Source organism: Anastrepha obliqua, chromosome 5 (assembly GCF_027943255.1).
Source record: "Anastrepha obliqua isolate idAnaObli1 chromosome 5, idAnaObli1_1.0, whole genome shotgun sequence".
Taxonomy (NCBI): Eukaryota; Metazoa; Arthropoda; class Insecta; order Diptera; family Tephritidae; genus Anastrepha; species Anastrepha obliqua.
The window spans coordinates 47,910,849-47,928,354 of NC_072896.1; the positions used below are offsets into that span (position 1 = coordinate 47,910,849).

Consider the following 17,506-nt stretch of genomic DNA (forward strand, 5'->3'; position numbering starts at 1 on the left):
TTTGAATAAGATATCTGGTATGTCCGCCGCGGCTACAAGTTGCATGGTTCAATCGATCAGTCCAATAAATCGATTGTTAAGCGCATTGTTAAATCATGTTTAAGGGGGTGTTCTAGTCTAGAGGCTCGAACTTCAAGCATTTTTGCCGGTGAATAAAAAAAAGCTATTGATATTTTTGGTATCCATTTTTGTATCATTTATTTATTTATATATTATATTAAGAGCACACAAAATGAATTTAAAAACAAACAAACAAAAATTTCAAGGTATTATGCGTCCTTGAAGTGGAAGGCGAAAACAAAAGGCAGTGACCTCGTCGTCACGAATTCTACCCTTGTGGTCATTTGAAACAAAAAAGATGACAAATTCTTAATTAATATCAATGTAATTATCGTATGATGCAGAAAAAAAAGAAAAAACATTTTTTTCATAAAATGGCGGCTACTCAAAAATTGAGGTCGATTTTTCCCTCATTTTTAAGCTTTCTCGAATTGTTTACACATATTAAAAAATTTAAGTTTCTAGTTTTTCGTGCCTTATCCTATAGACATATATTTAAAGAATATTCGTGATAAACTTCAAGCGAATCGGTTGATTAGAAGTGAGATATCGTGCCGACCGTATCGAAAGAAGTAGTTTCGAGAAAAACACGTTTCAAGTTCGCCGTCCGCTCAAACTAGTCTAGCTGTCGCGTCACTAAAGTAGTTGTAACTTCGAAAATAATTCGAATTTTGAAAAATCCTTTTAGAAAGATATTTTTGAATACTTAAACTATCGAATTTTGAAAAAAAAAATTTTCCATTTTTTCAAATTTCTAGACTAGAATACCTCCTTAACTGATTGAATTTTTATCTCCAAGAATTAATCAGTTCAATCATTATGGTCCAATAGCGCTCGCCATTTCCGGTAACGGCAGCTCCTTCCTCATTTCGAAAGAAATAAGCGACGAATGGGCAAAGTGCTCTATGAAGATATAGATTTATTTTTTTCAAGGTAAATTACCATGATTTGGCGTTAAAAAATTAACGATGACTTGACTTCACAAATCTTACTGGATCTTAAGGAACACAAGGTCCAATAAATGGCTACCTCGTTTCTTCAAAGGTATTTTGGCATTTGGTAACTGTACTTTGTCTATTTGCAAATTTACGGCGGCCGCCGTAGTCGAATGGGTTACTGCGTGACTACCATTCAGAGATCGTAGGTTCGAATCTCGGTGAAACACCAAAATTAAAAAAAAAGGTTTTTCTATAGCGGTCGCCCCTCCGCAGGCCATGGCAAAACTTCTGCCTTCTGAGGCTTCTCTTAAAACATATCTGCCGTTCGAAGTCGGTTTGCAACCGTAGGTCCCCATTTGTGGAACAACATCAAGGCGCGCGCCATCTCTACATTCTCCTGCCTATGTGTTAAATGGAGCTCTATACCATGGATAGCGTAACGATTAGCTTAGCTGTCAGTCAATCAGTGAGAAGCTCTTTTCTCCAATCCTTTTATTATGACTACCCCAAAATTGGGATTCTCTCGTTAGAGTGCAGGCTCAAGTTCCCACACAAAATTCGTGCCAAATTGAACTTTTGGAAAGACGGAGTTCTACATATAGAGCGCGAAATTAACTGCCTCGGATTCTGTTGTTCTGCCTATTACTGATAACGGCAATATTCTCAGTCAATCTGGCGATCGGAGACTCTGTTGTAAATTAGACACAACGTTTTCACTAACACTCATTTTGTGACTGAATAATAAGCAAGAATTTTAACAGACCCAATGACTATTAGAACACATTTTATAAGCCCTATAATGAGGAATGTTTATCTAGCTTTAAAATATAAAGCATTATATTGGTCCTACTGAATAAGTGAACGTAATATTTATTTGATTATTTATGGATATTTTTTGAAAGAAGTAGGAAATTTACACCAACTTAATTTCTAGTTGTTATTAACGGCTATTGACTGAGGCGGTCATTAGCCTACTTGGTCCTATAAGTCTAAGCTTCTAGTTGGTTCGACGGAATCCTTATATCTGCGTTTTTAGACCAAAAATTACATACCATAATAATGCATCAGCACACGTATTCACTGGACTTGACCGCATGCATCTTTGTGAAAACTGAAAATGCCTATGAAAAATAGAAATTCGCTAGATATTATAAGTATATTTATAGTATATTTATAGTATATCTAAAAAAGAGTTTTTCATTAAATGTGCTATGATTTATCCATGACGAGGACTATGAATAAGTTCGTGCGGTTTTACAACAGATGGCGTAACTTGATTATTATTCCATCGATCCACATTTCCAAACATTCATTGGAGAGCTACTGTCGTAAGGCACAAACGTCAGTATAAGTTTTTTATTTGAATCGTAAACAACAATATTTTTACCACACTTGAAAATGTCGAATTTCGTGCCAAATAATGTGTTTTTGCGGGGAATTCTTCTTCATTATTTTAATATGAAGAAAAAAGCAGCCGAAAGTCATCGTATCTTGGTGGAAGTTTATGGTGAGCATGCTCTAGCTGAGCGAACGTGCCAGAAGTGGTTTGCACGCTTTAAAAGTGGTGATTTTGGCTTGGAAGACGAAGAACGCGAGGGTGCGCCGCCAAAGTTCATGGATACCGAATTGGAGGAATTGCTCGATCAAGATCCGGCTCAAACGCAAGAAGAGGTTGCAAAAACTTTGGGAGTTGATCAATCAACCATTTCCAAACGTTTAAAAGCCATGGGAATGATCCGAAAGGTAGGCCATTGGGTGCCGTATGAATTGAAGCCAAGAGACGTTGAACGCCGTTTTATGGCATGCGAACAACTGCTTCAACGGCACAAAAGAAAGGGTTTTTTGCATCGAATTGTGACTGGCGATGAAAAGTGGGTCCATTACGACAATCCAAAACGTCGGGCAACGTATGGATACCCTGACCATGCTTCAACATCGACGTCGGCGCAGAATATTCATGGCCTGAAGGTTATGCTGTGTATCTGGTGGGACCAGCTGGGTGTTGTGTATTATGAGCTACTGAAACCGAATGAAACGATCACGGGGGATGTCTACCGACGACAATTGATGCGTTTGAGCCGAGCACTGCGAGAAAAACGGCCGCAATACGCCGATAGACACGACAAAGTTATTTTGCAACATGACAATGCTCGGCCACATGTTGCACAAGTGGTCAAAACATACTTAGAAACGCTCAAATGGGATGTCCTACCCCACCCGCCGTATAGTCCAGACCTTGCGCCATCCGATTACTATCTCTTCCGATCGATGCAACATGGCCTGGCTGACCAGCACTTCCGTAATTACGATGAAGTCAAAAAATGGATCGATTCGTGGATTGCGGCAAAACCGACCGAATTTTTCACAATGGGAATCCGTGAATTGCCAGAAAGATGGGAAAAAGTAGTAGTAAGCGATGGACAATACTTTGAATATTAAATTTGTAACCATTTTACGTCAATAAAGTTTCAAATTTCGAAAAAAAACCGCACGAACTTATTCATAGTCCTATTATATATATGTATATAAAATTGTCATTATCAATGGAACAATATATATATATATGCATATATATATATAATTAGCGCGTAAACCGCCACGTAATTTTTGGGTGTTTGGCCGAACTTCTCCTCCTATTTGTGGTGTGCGTCTTGATGTTGTTCCACAAATGAAGGGACCTATTATATTAAATGGTCTAAAATTTTTTTCTTATTTTTGGTGTTTCACCGATATTCGAACCAACGTTCTCTCTGTGAATGGTAGTCACGCACCAACCCATTCGGCTACGGATATACGAGTATATCCGAAAATATGTGAGGCTAGTTTAACTTAATTCCATTATAACTCCATTACGATTATAATATTACGATTATATATAAAGATTACTTGGCTAAATGGGTCATACTATTTATATGGACAATTTTTGCAATAGTGTTCGCTTAGAGATAGATATGGTAGACATATGAATGGGGTTTGCACTTCACCTCATGGTCTTTTGTGCCCTCTACTCATCACAGTAACTCATCTAAGCCCAGTCCCCTTATTAAACTCAGGATAGAGCTGGGTTGTATTGAGGGTATGTGCCTTACCTCTGGCTGCAGTTGGCCAAGATGTCTCAACCTTATCCGCGCTATGGCGCAGCATTCCAGGAGAAGGAGCATTGGAGTCTCCTGCGATTGGTCGCAGAAACGGCAAGAGTCCATTTCCTTTCAAATGCAGGCCTACTCCAGTTTAACTTACCGATAAGTTAAATTCTGAACTTCTTTTCGAATTTGATGACTTTTGTGATATCATCTCTGGGTAGTTCCGTGTGTGGGAGCTGCAGTTTTAGCACTTCCATGTTTTCAGAAGACATCACTTTTCCTCTCCCGAAACCTTCCCTGGTAATATTCAGCAGGGTACGCTTGACTGATTGCTAAATGACTATATGGAGCGGTGTGAGCTCGAGCATCACCCCCATCACAGCTGTAGAATAGATCCGCATCGCTCCCGTGATGCACACGCATGCTAAGCGCTGAAGCTTAGTTTGCGCTGACTGCCCTGCGACCGCTCCATATGTCAGCATTGGTCTTATTATCATGGTGTACATCCATTTCAGGATTCTTGGGTTACAGCCCCAAGATTTTCCTGCTAGACTTTTGCAGATCATGAGAGCCTTTGTTGCCTTTTCCAGTTAAGCTTGGCATCCAAGACAAGGCCAAGATACTTAACTTCCCTGACCTAATCAGTAGCAATGCCGTCTATGCTGAGCTCTTTCATTCCTGGTAGTTCGCTTAGCCAAGTCTTTACTTAAAGATAAGATGCACACTCTTAGAAAAAATTGGAAAAGGAATGCTTTGAGAATTGTGTCAACTAAACTAAAATAAAGGAAAAACTGCCTTAAGGAGGAAAAGTTTTGTTTTTGGACAAAAATGGAAAGACAAAAGAAACGTTTGATCAGTTCTACAAAACACAAGGCCGCTATGGGTGAAGCAACAGATAAAATAGGAAATAAAAAGTTAAAACTAATTACCATAAATTATTATAATTTGAATATGTCAAATATTTGCAGGTGTGCCCAAATGGCATTCTTACTACTCAACCTCACGAAACTATGCCCGATATCTAAAAATATTATCCTGACCCTTCTACGAGTACTACGTATTAATGCTCAGCTGTCTATGAGCTCGCGAGCACATAAAGCGAATACGCATTTTCCGAAAAAATTAACTAAAAAGTTAAAATTCCGCGCATGTTCTCAAAAAGATAAGGTCAACAATTTTTTTACGGGCGTCGATTGCCACAATAAAGACCAAGCAATTGTATCGATCTATGTTTGAGAGATTATCACACCCAAAATAAGCCATAAGACAACTGTATTTTCATTTAGATATATGTACTTACAGTCTGTGTCAGAAGAAAATAACCGTTTTTTCTTGTAACTTCAAGATATATCTCGTCCTGCTTCTTGCTGCATAATAGTCCCACTCAAGGGCTACGACGCCAGTGCTAACTCAGATTAGTGCCGTTCGAAACTTTCCCGTAAACGCAACCAAACAAAAATGAGTGAGAAGTACTCGAAGCGGTTCGAAGCGGTTCGAGGCGGTATTTTTATGCATGCATTCGAAAGGAGCGAAATTATCTTACGCCGCAGCTGCAAAAGAGATTAAAAAGTCAAAAAAGTTTTTTGTGATGTGGTATCAGTGGTATAAGCTGTACAAAAATGTTGATGACTTTTCCGAGTGGGCTTTGAAGCGAGTGACGACAAAAAAGAAGGATAAAGTGATCGTTGAACTTTTTAAGCGGGACCCTTCTTTGCGACTACGCCAAGCACGCACAATTCTTGCTAAAAAGGGAATAAATGTGAGTATAACACCATCAAACGACGGCTGAGAAACAACAAAACAAAAAAAATAGTGTCACAGTATTGGACGGACCTTCCCAGGCCCCAGACGCCAACCCCATTGAAAATGTGTGGGGAGTATGAAAACGCATCTTGCCGGAATGCCAGTCCATGATTTAAAGCAACTCGTGCGTCAAGTTCGCATATTCTAGTCCTGTTTGTCGATGAGCTACGCAGTAAAGCATGACGAATATGCCAGGCTATACTCGACAACGACGAAGACTACACGGCTTATTGAGTAATTGCGACTCGTAATTTTGTAAAAAAAAAAATTTAAAAATATACTTTTATACTTCATGAATAATTTCGGTTCCGTTTTTTCTAGCACAGACTGTAAATATATTATATAATTTTGTAAGTTTTGTATCTTTGAATAAAACTGAGTTATATAAAACCCTACAGTTTGCCAGTTAATATACATAAATGTGACTCTGGTCTATGTGAAAAATATCTACTATGGACCAACGGAAAAAATATGTGACAGCTTTAAAAAACTGCTTTTATAGCGAGTTGGAGTTTCTATGATACCCAGTGACAAGCAAAAGCATATACATTTCTAGATGGTCTGTGAAGACGGACTGCTTAAGTCCCCCTGGTAGCGAACGTGTTAAGAAAATCATGTCCAGAGAGGCTTATTTTTAACTCAGTGGTTTGAAGAGTAAACAAAACTGTTGGTTTTACTACGAAGAAAACCCACAATTTACTCACTAATAACCATTACATTCATCTGAACTGACTGTTTAGAATCTTCAGTTCGTACTTCCTCCAAAATGAAGGTGGTGACACTGTCTCTGTCATTGAAAAGCGTTATAGATCGATGAAAATGAACTTTTTTCAACCAACATTGGGAGAAGTTGAGCTACAATACGGAACTCCATACGTGCCGCATAGCACGTGAAACAATCGAATGATTGTGGGAAAAATTTAGCGATTTCCATTGTGGTATTGAATGACCCCAAGAAGCTGTAATTTAACATCATTGGTCTACTTTTTGTAGAGTTATTTAAAGTCATTGACGGCCGCCGTGGCCGAGTAGGTGGTTCGTGACTATCATTCGGAAGTGCGCAGGTTCGAATCTGCCGTTCGAAGTCGGCTTAAAACTGTGGAGTGCCTCACAAATAGGAATTCATTGATCTATATGAATAAGTCAGACTTTCTTCATGTGAACGCCATTTGAATTATGTTTTATTCAAAACTTCACAGCATCGATTGTACTTCACATTGAATAGGTTAGGTTAGATTGACCTGACTGGTTGAAAGCCATCACATAGACCTATTGGTCCTTAGTGTTACCAGATGGAGCTAGACCCTTACGTTTCTTTGTAAAAGGATTCTTATAATAAGCCTGTGTCTTTCCCGAATATAAGTAAACTCTGAAGCTCTAACCCCGAGAGGCATTCTAACTTGTCATATTGTAGAGTTCCTAAGCATTTTAATCTGGTTCTAGCTAATGCAGGGCAAGAACATAGAAGGTGTTTACAATGAATAAAACACGTTTGAATTTTCCCAAAAGTGATTTTGGTGATTTTGGCCGAGTTTAACAAAGCGCGTTTTGAAACGTGCAGGCCGGCCCCAGTTGGGCACACCAAGTGAAGCCAAGTCTTTCTCCACCTGATCTTTGCAATGACTAACGACCAATGAGGTCGTGCTCTTCCCGTTTTTTACAACATCATTTGACTAAAGAATAAAATTTTGTTATTTTATTTGGAGAATAATTGGAGGTCTTACTCTTTTAACCCTGGATCACTAAAAAATCGTCTAACAGACTACGCACGCCTGCAGTTTTGCGAATCCTTACCACACCACCTTACTAACAAGTAGTTAAATAGAAATATTATAATCCTTTTCTTAATTTACACTCATTTATTGCTTGAAATAAAATAAGGAAATATAAAAATATACTTGTTTATAGTCTGTGAGACGAATGATTAGTGACAGAGTAACACTGATTTAAGTTTAGTGATCTAGGATTAACACAGCTTTATCAATTTCAGAGCTTAGTATTAAAACGTATATGGCCTGCAATCAAAAGGCCTGCAGCTGGCTTCTTAGTAGGGTAGAGGTCTCTCTCTCCACACATTTTAGTCTAACCTTATTAATGCTAACTTAAGCTGCATATTCCTACGAAACCAACTCTATGACATACATACTGCATAGGTTGTTCAATAAGTTTTGCGGTTCGGTAAGAAACATTTCATGGTTTGAAATACACTTTATTATTCAGTATAGTCTCCCTGAACATCAATACACTTGTTCTAGCGAGATTTCAATTTATGAATGTCATCCCTGAAGTGAGAATCGGGAAGCTGTTATGACCTCATCATTTGCTGAAAAACGCTTTCTATGCATGCATTTTTTTAGATCTGGAAACAGCTGGAAGTCGCTAAGGGCCAATCTGGTGCACACAGTTGATGCTCTAACTTTAAGTTATGGATTTTAAACATTGTCAAAATGATTTCGTGACAGGGCGCATTGTCCTAATGAAAAATTATTTTTTTCTTCTGCAACTGTTTCACGAATTTTTCCCTTCAGCTTGTCTAAAAGGTAACAATAATATTCAGAATTTATGGTTTTACCAGTTTGCAAGTAACTCACAAAATTCCTTTCGCATCCCAAAAAACTGATGCTAACACCTTCTTGACCGATTTCTGGACACGAACTTGTTTCGTAGCCGAAAAACGAGGATCACACCACTCTTTAACCTCTTGTTTTGATTTGGGATCATGGTAATAGACCGAAGTCCCTTCCTTAGTGATGAATCTACGCACAAAATCCACTTTATCCCTTCGAAAACGCTCTAAACTAATAAATCAAGCATAGTATTACAGCTGCTGAAGTTTTACTGCGAAATACCGTTAGATGGAATAATATTGTGATGCAGGTTTATTTTCGAGCCAAGTACAGTCTTCACCTGAATTATCAGAAAACCTTGGATTACTAATCCAATACTTTAATGCTTTCTTCCATAAAAATTATTGCCTGTAATCAAGTGAACCGGGCTGTATGTATGTATCTACGGATACCAGATCAATTATAAAGTTAAAAAAATGTGTAGCATTCTGCAATTTTACTTGGACTCACAATCTAAATCAGGCTTCTTATTACCATATTAAGGTTGGATGTATTTAGTGCAAAATTTTAGTAAATCCTACGAAATATGACTGAATTCAACGTCGATATGCCACAAAGTTTATGGAAAGGTGAATAGGATAAACCCGCTAGGCTTAACTTGATCTTTTTGCGCATACATGCATATGTATTTGTGTGCAAATTATAATAGCTCGTACTTCCAGCAGAATACCCGCATTTCAAATGTTTACTAATATAAGGTTTGTTGTACTTGTAATGAGTGCATATGTTAATACTTCCTTGTAGGTATGTACATATCACTAAGTAATTTAAGGTCACTTTAATGTCTAAACAAATGGCATAATAGAGATGACAAAAAACGTTTTAACGCCAAAACAACTAGCCAAGCATTGTAAATATATATGTATGTATGTATGTGCGTGCGTAGCTCATTGCAAGTGCTTAGTGCAAGTCTTACGGTTGTATGCCGATAGTTATGAACACACATATACGCATACAAATATACATACGAAAGTGCATTTGTATATAGGTGTGTATAAAATGGACATTAATGGGATATATAATATATATAGGTATGCATGAATGTATGTATATACGTACGTTTGCTTGAGTATATATAGTTTCTATGTACATACGCATGCACATATATTTCTGTAAGTGCAGTAAATGTTATATGAGGGCGATGGAGTACATTCAAACAAAATTTACTAAAACGCACCCACATTTTCATACATATATGTGCGTATATACAAAAATACTTATATATATCTACAATACAAATAAATGCACACATTTAAAGACCACTCCCTTAAAATGCAAACCCACAAAACAACCAATCCAGATCATTTTAAAAGTGCTCTCTCGCAAAAGAAATCAGCTCCATAACTCTCTCTCGTCCCTTCTTTGCTTCCAATCCCTTTTCCATTTCCATTTAAAATCTCACAATTTTCTACACGTTTACAATATTTTTAGCCGCTGAAATACTCGTCTACATAGACGTATATACATACATACATACATATATGAATACGTATGTATTCCATTGAATATCAAGTGAAAACCATCAGTATTTTGCACAGCTCGACTAGACACACAAGGACCAACCCAGTTCAGCCCACACTAAGCACACAAACACCCATACACACTTTCATACACACATATACACACGTTTTGTAGGTAAAGCGACTAGTCGACCCAACTGACTTGCTGGATCCCGGCAACAACTCCAGAAAATGCAACACTTACCCCGAGCAGCCAGTCAGCCAGCCAAGCAACCGACTAGCCAGCCGATATAAAGTGTTGAGCGCACAATCCGCTCACGATGTACCGAAAGTCAAACGGGTACGGCCAGCATTAAGCCGAACTAACGTTCAGAGTGTCAACCACCCTCACGCCCACCAACCCCATCGCCACCTTACACGCATTTGTACATGCATACATACATATATACAATACTACATATAAAATATACCCCTTGTATTCTGGTGGTTGCTAAACACATTCAGCAAAGCGCTTTCTTCCATTTTCCACTGGAAGCAACAATTTTGAGCTTGAATTTGAGGGTAGGACCACCGTTACCGCGATTATGTCAGCAACTTTATACAAATCTGACAAGAACAGCAATAACAAGAAGAAAACAATACCGACATAAAGTTATCAACTTTGTTTTTTGCTTTACAGTTATTTGTTTGTTGTATTTTCATAGCAGTGGCTGGCTGTTTACCGTTTTTACCCCTGAATTATCCAGTGCACTTGCGGAGAGCACACCTAACCCAGCCGTCCATCTGTAAAGATGGGCTTGCAGTGCATCAATTCGGTCAGCGTCAGTTCGGTACGAGACGCACCTTTCAACTAGTAATAGTGTTTGCTGGTGCCGTTTTTTAACGTGCTTTGCACTCGCGAAATCGATCGGCCTCTGAGAGTCGATTTTTTCTGATGTGTGATAGAGATCAACGGTCTTTGTCTTTTGATTTTTTATAAAAAAAAGCTAAATTAAAAATTGTGCATTAAATGTGCTTTTGAAAGTGCACATTCATTGTCGGTTGTAACAAACGGAAATGCACATTTAATAGCGATTATGGATATGGATAATGTGTAAACGTTTCAAACGCCGCACGGTAGTTTTTTAGTGCTGTGCTTCGCTGATTCTAAATCTACAGAATGGAACTTTTGAAACTTATGATGTTTAAAAGTGACTTTCTGTGCTCCGGTGGTGGAAAATGTGATGATCGAGTACCACCAATCAATTTAAGTCAATTGCCAGAATTTTTATTGTGTAAGTGAATCCGACGATTATATAAATGAGTCACATGTGGATTAAAAAAAAATATGGAATATACTAATTCTCAGTGGGAAACACAGATTAAATGTATAATTTTACATACACGTGTATTTATGTACATCCATATGAATGCATTACATAAACAGATTTCTGCGTGAAAACTATTTTTCAGGAAAAGTAAATAAAAAATAAAAGAATATGTAAATACCTGTACAGCAAATCCACATAACTATTCACAAAAATATTCGACCAACTCGGGCCTATCAATTTACGTTAGCACAGCTTTTTTCTTAAACCGAACAATATTACAACATCTGGAAATAAAAATTTTCAATTTGGAGAAACAGAATTGTAAATGGAAAAAAAGAACCAAGAGGGTTAAATACACATATATTAACACACATAGCGTACCACCTTGAAAAAAAGTTTCACCGGAATATATTCAGAAAATTCAAAAGACAAGTTTATTCCTTTTATGTGATATTACCGCCTTCAAAGTACTCCTCATCAACTGCAACGCACTTAGGTCAGCGTTTATTCAACACTCGCGTATTTCTGGAACCCTATTTCCGGTATAGTCACCAGAGCAGTCTTCGATTTTTCCATTACTTCCTTTCGGCTGTTAAAACACGTTCCCTGTAGTGGTTTTTTGATTCGACCAAACAAAAAAAAATTGCACTGAGCCACATCAGGTGAATTCGATGGCTGTTGGATGGTATTCGTTTCATTCTTGATCAAAAGTTCCTGGTTAATGACGATACTGTGCGACAATGCGTTATCGTGATGCAAAATCCACGAGTTGCCTTTCTTTTTTGGCGAATTGCTTCACGTAAACGTCTCATAACCCTCAAATCATAGTCCTTATTAACTGTTTGATAAATTCTGTTAGAAATTAGTGGTGTACAATACCGTTATAATCAACAAAAACCGTGATCGTCGTGACTGAAAACGACGTGGTTTTTTTGGCTTTGGTTCATTCGGAGTTCTCCGCTTACCTGGACTGCGTGCCTTACTCATATCCCACGTCTCATCTTCAGTTTTGTTACCTTTGGTGAATATTGGGTCGGATCAATCCAGCGATATCAACGCAGTCACTTTTTTGCATGAAATTCAGGTCCTTTGATACCAATTTTATATCAACCAAATCATTGACCCGGTATTTCGGAGAACTTCGTTTGCCTCATATTTTGTTGAAAAGATATATACTTGTATATTTTGACCTCTCGACCACGAAAATGAAGCCCATTTTCAAATACACTGCTACACTTTTCCGGAAAATACGAAAAACTAGCGTTACAAGTTTCTTATGAAAGAGAAAATAACTTTTGTGCATCCCTTTTTAAAAAATTTCGCAAAAGAAGCTGTTTTAAAAGATTTTCATTGAAATTGTAACCAAGGAAATAATGAAGATAGTCGTTGAATTGAAATAAATCATGGTTTCATATGATAATTTGCAAACGACTTTACGCAAAGTCCTACGTTGCATTTTATATATGCCGTTCATCCGTGATCTTTGTGGATAGTGGATGGTACTACGAAATGCCCATTCTGATCATAACGGAGAGTGTATTGAACTCGACCTGGCTTTTGTGAATATCTGTGGGAAGACATCGGACCAGATGATTTAGCTCTTATACCGTAATGGTTGTCGTCGCAGCTTTAATTGAGTCATTGTTGGTGGCATTTTTCGATAAAGATGCCAAGCATTTTCAACACAAACATCTACAGGCGGAAAAAGTGCTATAGTGGTTCCCCTGCACGCGATGAGGTATTGGGGCTATTTTTGGTGGGATCAGTCCACTCCGCACATACATTTATTATATTCCGTGATCACACAAGGAGGGGTACATTTATTTGGGCTCCACTTGGCCTGAAATAACGCTGTGCTCTTGAATTCGGATTTTCACCAAAGCTGGTAGACAACATGCTACATTATTATCTTTTCATTTCACCAAACGAACGCCAGTGCTTCTCATCGCAATTAATTCCGAGTATCCTCTTTCCATTGGCTTGAAGATTTTGATATGCACCAGTGAATTTTTATATGATTGGTGGAATACAATTTTCGTGAATTGTTTCCGTATAATTATGATATCCCAACAAAGCAAAATAAAACAAAATGCAAATATAAATAAAATTCGAAAAAAGTACCCTAGGCGACCCACGATTACCATATGGTAACGCCTTAATTAAAATGTAAAAAATAAAGCAAACTAAAATTTGTTCAACAAAAATGAATTTACGTTGTATAGTTTATTTCATTATTTCATTTCGGTTGAAAAAGTATTGATATAGTATGTGTATATTTACCAATGTGCCATATCGGAAAACGGTATTTATTTAATTTTTTTGTCACCTCTTGGCTAATTATTATTCGGTAATTTTTATTTTGTTATGTCGTCTTGAACTTATTCGTGTAAATACAACATCATATTTTGCATTGTCATATGGTAACCGTGGGCTATTTCGGGTTAACTACAATATCCTGGACGGTTCCATAAGCAATGTTCAAGTCCTCTGCCATCTATCTTCTGCATCATATCCTGCCACTCGTTTTTTAGAGTTCTGTTTTCTTTAGAGTATCATTACCGAAACAGTTTTCCAACATTTGTTAGTTTCCGCATCATTGAATCCATTTTTAACACAAAATTGAATGCAAACTCGTTGTTGCAAATTCAAACCAATTTTTAAGCCTGTAAAAAATGTAGTTTCTGGATTCCAGAAAAATTTGAACACCTACATATATGGTGGGAGTATGCCTATAAATTCCATTGCGAAGCTTTGCCCTTAAAGCTGTAAGCCCTTCAGGACTGTAAAACGGATGACCCATTAACTCGATCTTTCGATTGCTCAAAAACTATCTTGTGTGAGCCGATACATGACAGCTCGCATCGACTTTGTTAAGGATGATTATAACAATTGGAAAAAATGCCAATAATATTAAAAATTATTTCATCGCACTGAAGCAAATACATTTGATTATTAAATTAACAACAATTATAAATTTAATTTGGGCTGGATGTTGGAATTGAAAAAAATTCAAGAAAATTAGCGCTTTTGGTTGTAACATCTGACGGAGATTTAGTCTTGATATAAAAAAGTCGCCGTGGTTTTATCCGATCTCAATAACATTTAAGTCGAATCTAAATGGGGCGGGGAGCAATTTATGTACCAAATGTGAGCGAGTATTATTCAGACGCCCCTTTTTCGAAGTTTTGTTTCCGTCATATTTCTTTCCTTGGGCTCATCATTTGTACTAAAATTGAGTAATTAGGTTTTTCCTTTTTTGCAAATCACCGTTATGGCCGATTTTTCCCATCGTGTACCAAGTTTCATTGAAATATATTAATTTTTCCTCGAGTTATCGTGCGCAGGAACAGACGAGCAGGCGGGCATAGCTAAATCGACCCCACTCTTCATTCTAAGCATTTTGATATAATCTGGTCTATATCTATTTCGATTATTTTATTATAATACTCTTGCGCGGCCGCCGTGGCCGAATGGGTTGGTGCGTGACTACCATTCGAAATTCAGAGAGAGATCGTCGGTTCGAATCTCGAATTTTTCTAATAGCGGTCGCCCCTCGGCAGGCAATGGCAAACCTCCGAGTAATGGATGGCGGCCGCCGTAGCCGAATGGGTTGGTGCGCGACTACCATTCGGAATTCACAGAGAGAACGTCGGTTCGAATCTCAGTGAAAACAACAAAATTAAGAAAAACACAGTTCATACGGGTAAATGTAAAGTAAATGTAAAGACGGAGAGTTGTCGGCGCAAATAGTTACTCTTCGAAAAAACCTTAATTCCTGTCACAAATGTCGCCAGTATATGATACATAAACCGTTGAAATTATTCTAATCAGAAAGTTTCACCTTCAAGGAAAATACGACAAAAATGTATACCAGACAAAATTCAAAATAAAATCAAAACAGAAAAAAATGCTAAATAAAAACATATATGCATCGCCAGTTATTTGGTACAAAATGTAGTGGTTTCAATTTGTAGTTATAATTTAAACTAAATTTTCGTCTTACATTAAATGTTGTGTGCAATGGCACATTCAGAATAAATTCACATCCATAATCGAGAATGAGTTTGAGTGTTGCCTTACATCACTTCTGATCACAATATCTTGTGGATGGATGAGAAAGTTATTAATATTTTTTTCTGTCATTTTTTTCAACTAACCAATTGTTAAGTTATTATGCGTCCAAAGTCATGTCCGACGGTGACTTTTCGAAGAATGATGTGGAAAATCAATTTCAAATGAATCCTTTTATGGGTGAATGAGAAAGTTATTAGTCAGGCCTATTATTAATTCCAAAGACGTGGCAACGTCGGAAAAATACTATTATCAATTCCGAAACACAGATTTGACAGTTTTTCCTGACAAATTTATACTTCAAATAAAATTAAATAATTAAAACGTGTTATTAATACATTCAAAGTGAACAAAAACTTTGAGAAACATGATTTATTGGTAAATGGGGCATAACTTTTAATCTATTTTCTCAATCATCCACAAAAGGCGGCCAATAAGAAAGCAGGATTACAGGGTTGTCCATATTCGACCGACCCATCTGGCAACCCGGTATCTTTTGACAGAGACGTCAGATCGCTTAATGACATACCGCGTTGGAAGCGTCAGCCCAAGCAGATTTTTACCATGGAACAAAAGAAGTCAAAAGAAGAAGAACAAAATCATCATGTCCAATGAGGCTCATTTCTTATTGAATGGAACGGTAAACAAGCAAAATTGCCGTATTTACGCCACTGAAAATCCTCACGAAATTCAAGAGGTACCTCTTTACGATGAAAAAGTCACTGTTTGGTGCGGCGTTAGTGCGAAAACGATTATTGGGCCGTTTTTCTTGGAAAATGAAGATGGTGAAGCTGTTACCGTCAATCAGGAGCGTTGTCGCGATATGATAACCACTTTTGTGATGCCAATTATTCGTCGAAAGCTTATGAGGCAGTTCTGGTTTCAACAAGACGGCGCTTCACCACACACAGCTCGCACCACAATCGATTTTTTGAAGAAATTGTTTCCTCGTCGTTTGATGTCGAAAAATGGCGATTTTGACTGGCCACCGCGTTCGCCCGATTTAACGCCACCTGACTTCTTCTTGTGGGGATATTTAAAATCAAAGGTTTATATTAATAAGCCAAAGACCATAGAAGAGCTCAAGAACAACATCCGTGAGGAAATAGCTGCTATTCCAGCCGAAATGTTAGCTAAAACTATGGAAAATGCTGCAAAACAGGCACAATACGCCGTACAGGCTCAAGGCGGCCATTTGAGAGATATCATATTCAAAAAGTAATGTCAACAAATCTACTTGAACCAAATAAAATAATTATTATCGTCAACATCAAAAAAATTGTGTTTTTCTTTGATTTAAAAAAAACACATGGGTCCGTCGAATATGGGCAACCCAGTATTTTACTTCTCTTTCAAAGGGAAACGCTCCAAATTTAATACGACAGCAAAGGGTTAATAAAAAAAAAAGTTCCTCATAAAAATTATCTGCCATTTGGAGTCCGTTTGAAACTGTAGGTCCCTCCATTTCTGGAACAACATCAAGACGCACGCCAAAAATACGAGGAGGAGCTCGGCAAAACACCCAAATATGGTGTACGCGCCAAATTATGACGTTGATAGCCACTTCTGCTGGAAATTGAAGAGTACTGACTACGAGGCCTAGTTCCGTCATTCCACATTAAGGGATCCCGCTGGTCTAGAGCTCGAAAATTTAGGAAGGAATTTTTTTTACAATAACAGAATGAAAAACGATATTTAAGTTTTTTAGTCTCTGTATTTAACTGTAATATGTAAAAGAATACAAAAATGAAAAAAACAATTGTCTTTAATTTTAATAATTTTAAAAATAGCGCTGAAGTTGACCCTCCCGAAAAATTAGGCCTGGACCACACCGTGTCCATTTTGGCTCTTTTATATATCTGAAACTCAAAAAAAAAACATTAATCAGCATGACTGTAGTAGCCATGTCCCGCTACTGGAATAAAAAAATTGGCAAAATGGCGCGGTTTTGAATTTGACACTCTAAAAATCGGGTTTTTCATGTTTTTAATCAAAAACAACATGTTATAATTTCAGACGATTCGGTTGAATAGGTTTTTTTCCTTTTGACAACACCAGGCCGAAAAAGCTATAATATTGGGAATTTCCGCATAAAGATATAGTATATTCTTAAGATACTATACTTTCGAAATATCGAAAAAACTAAAAATCGAT

At 37.4% G+C, this 17,506-nt stretch overlaps 1 protein-coding gene across 1 annotated transcript in view; it reads left to right on the forward strand.

Moving 5' to 3' along the window:
- Positions 1-10,755: 10,755 nt before the first annotated feature.
- LOC129248069 (LIM/homeobox protein Lhx3) overlaps positions 10,756-17,506 on the forward strand; it is a 31,386-nt gene continuing 24,635 nt past the window's right edge. Inside the window, exon 1 of the mRNA XM_054887500.1 lies at positions 10,756-11,245. Coding sequence (XP_054743475.1) covers positions 11,131-11,245 — 115 coding nt within the window. The 5' untranslated portion in view covers positions 10,756-11,130. The remainder of the gene's footprint in view (positions 11,246-17,506) is intronic.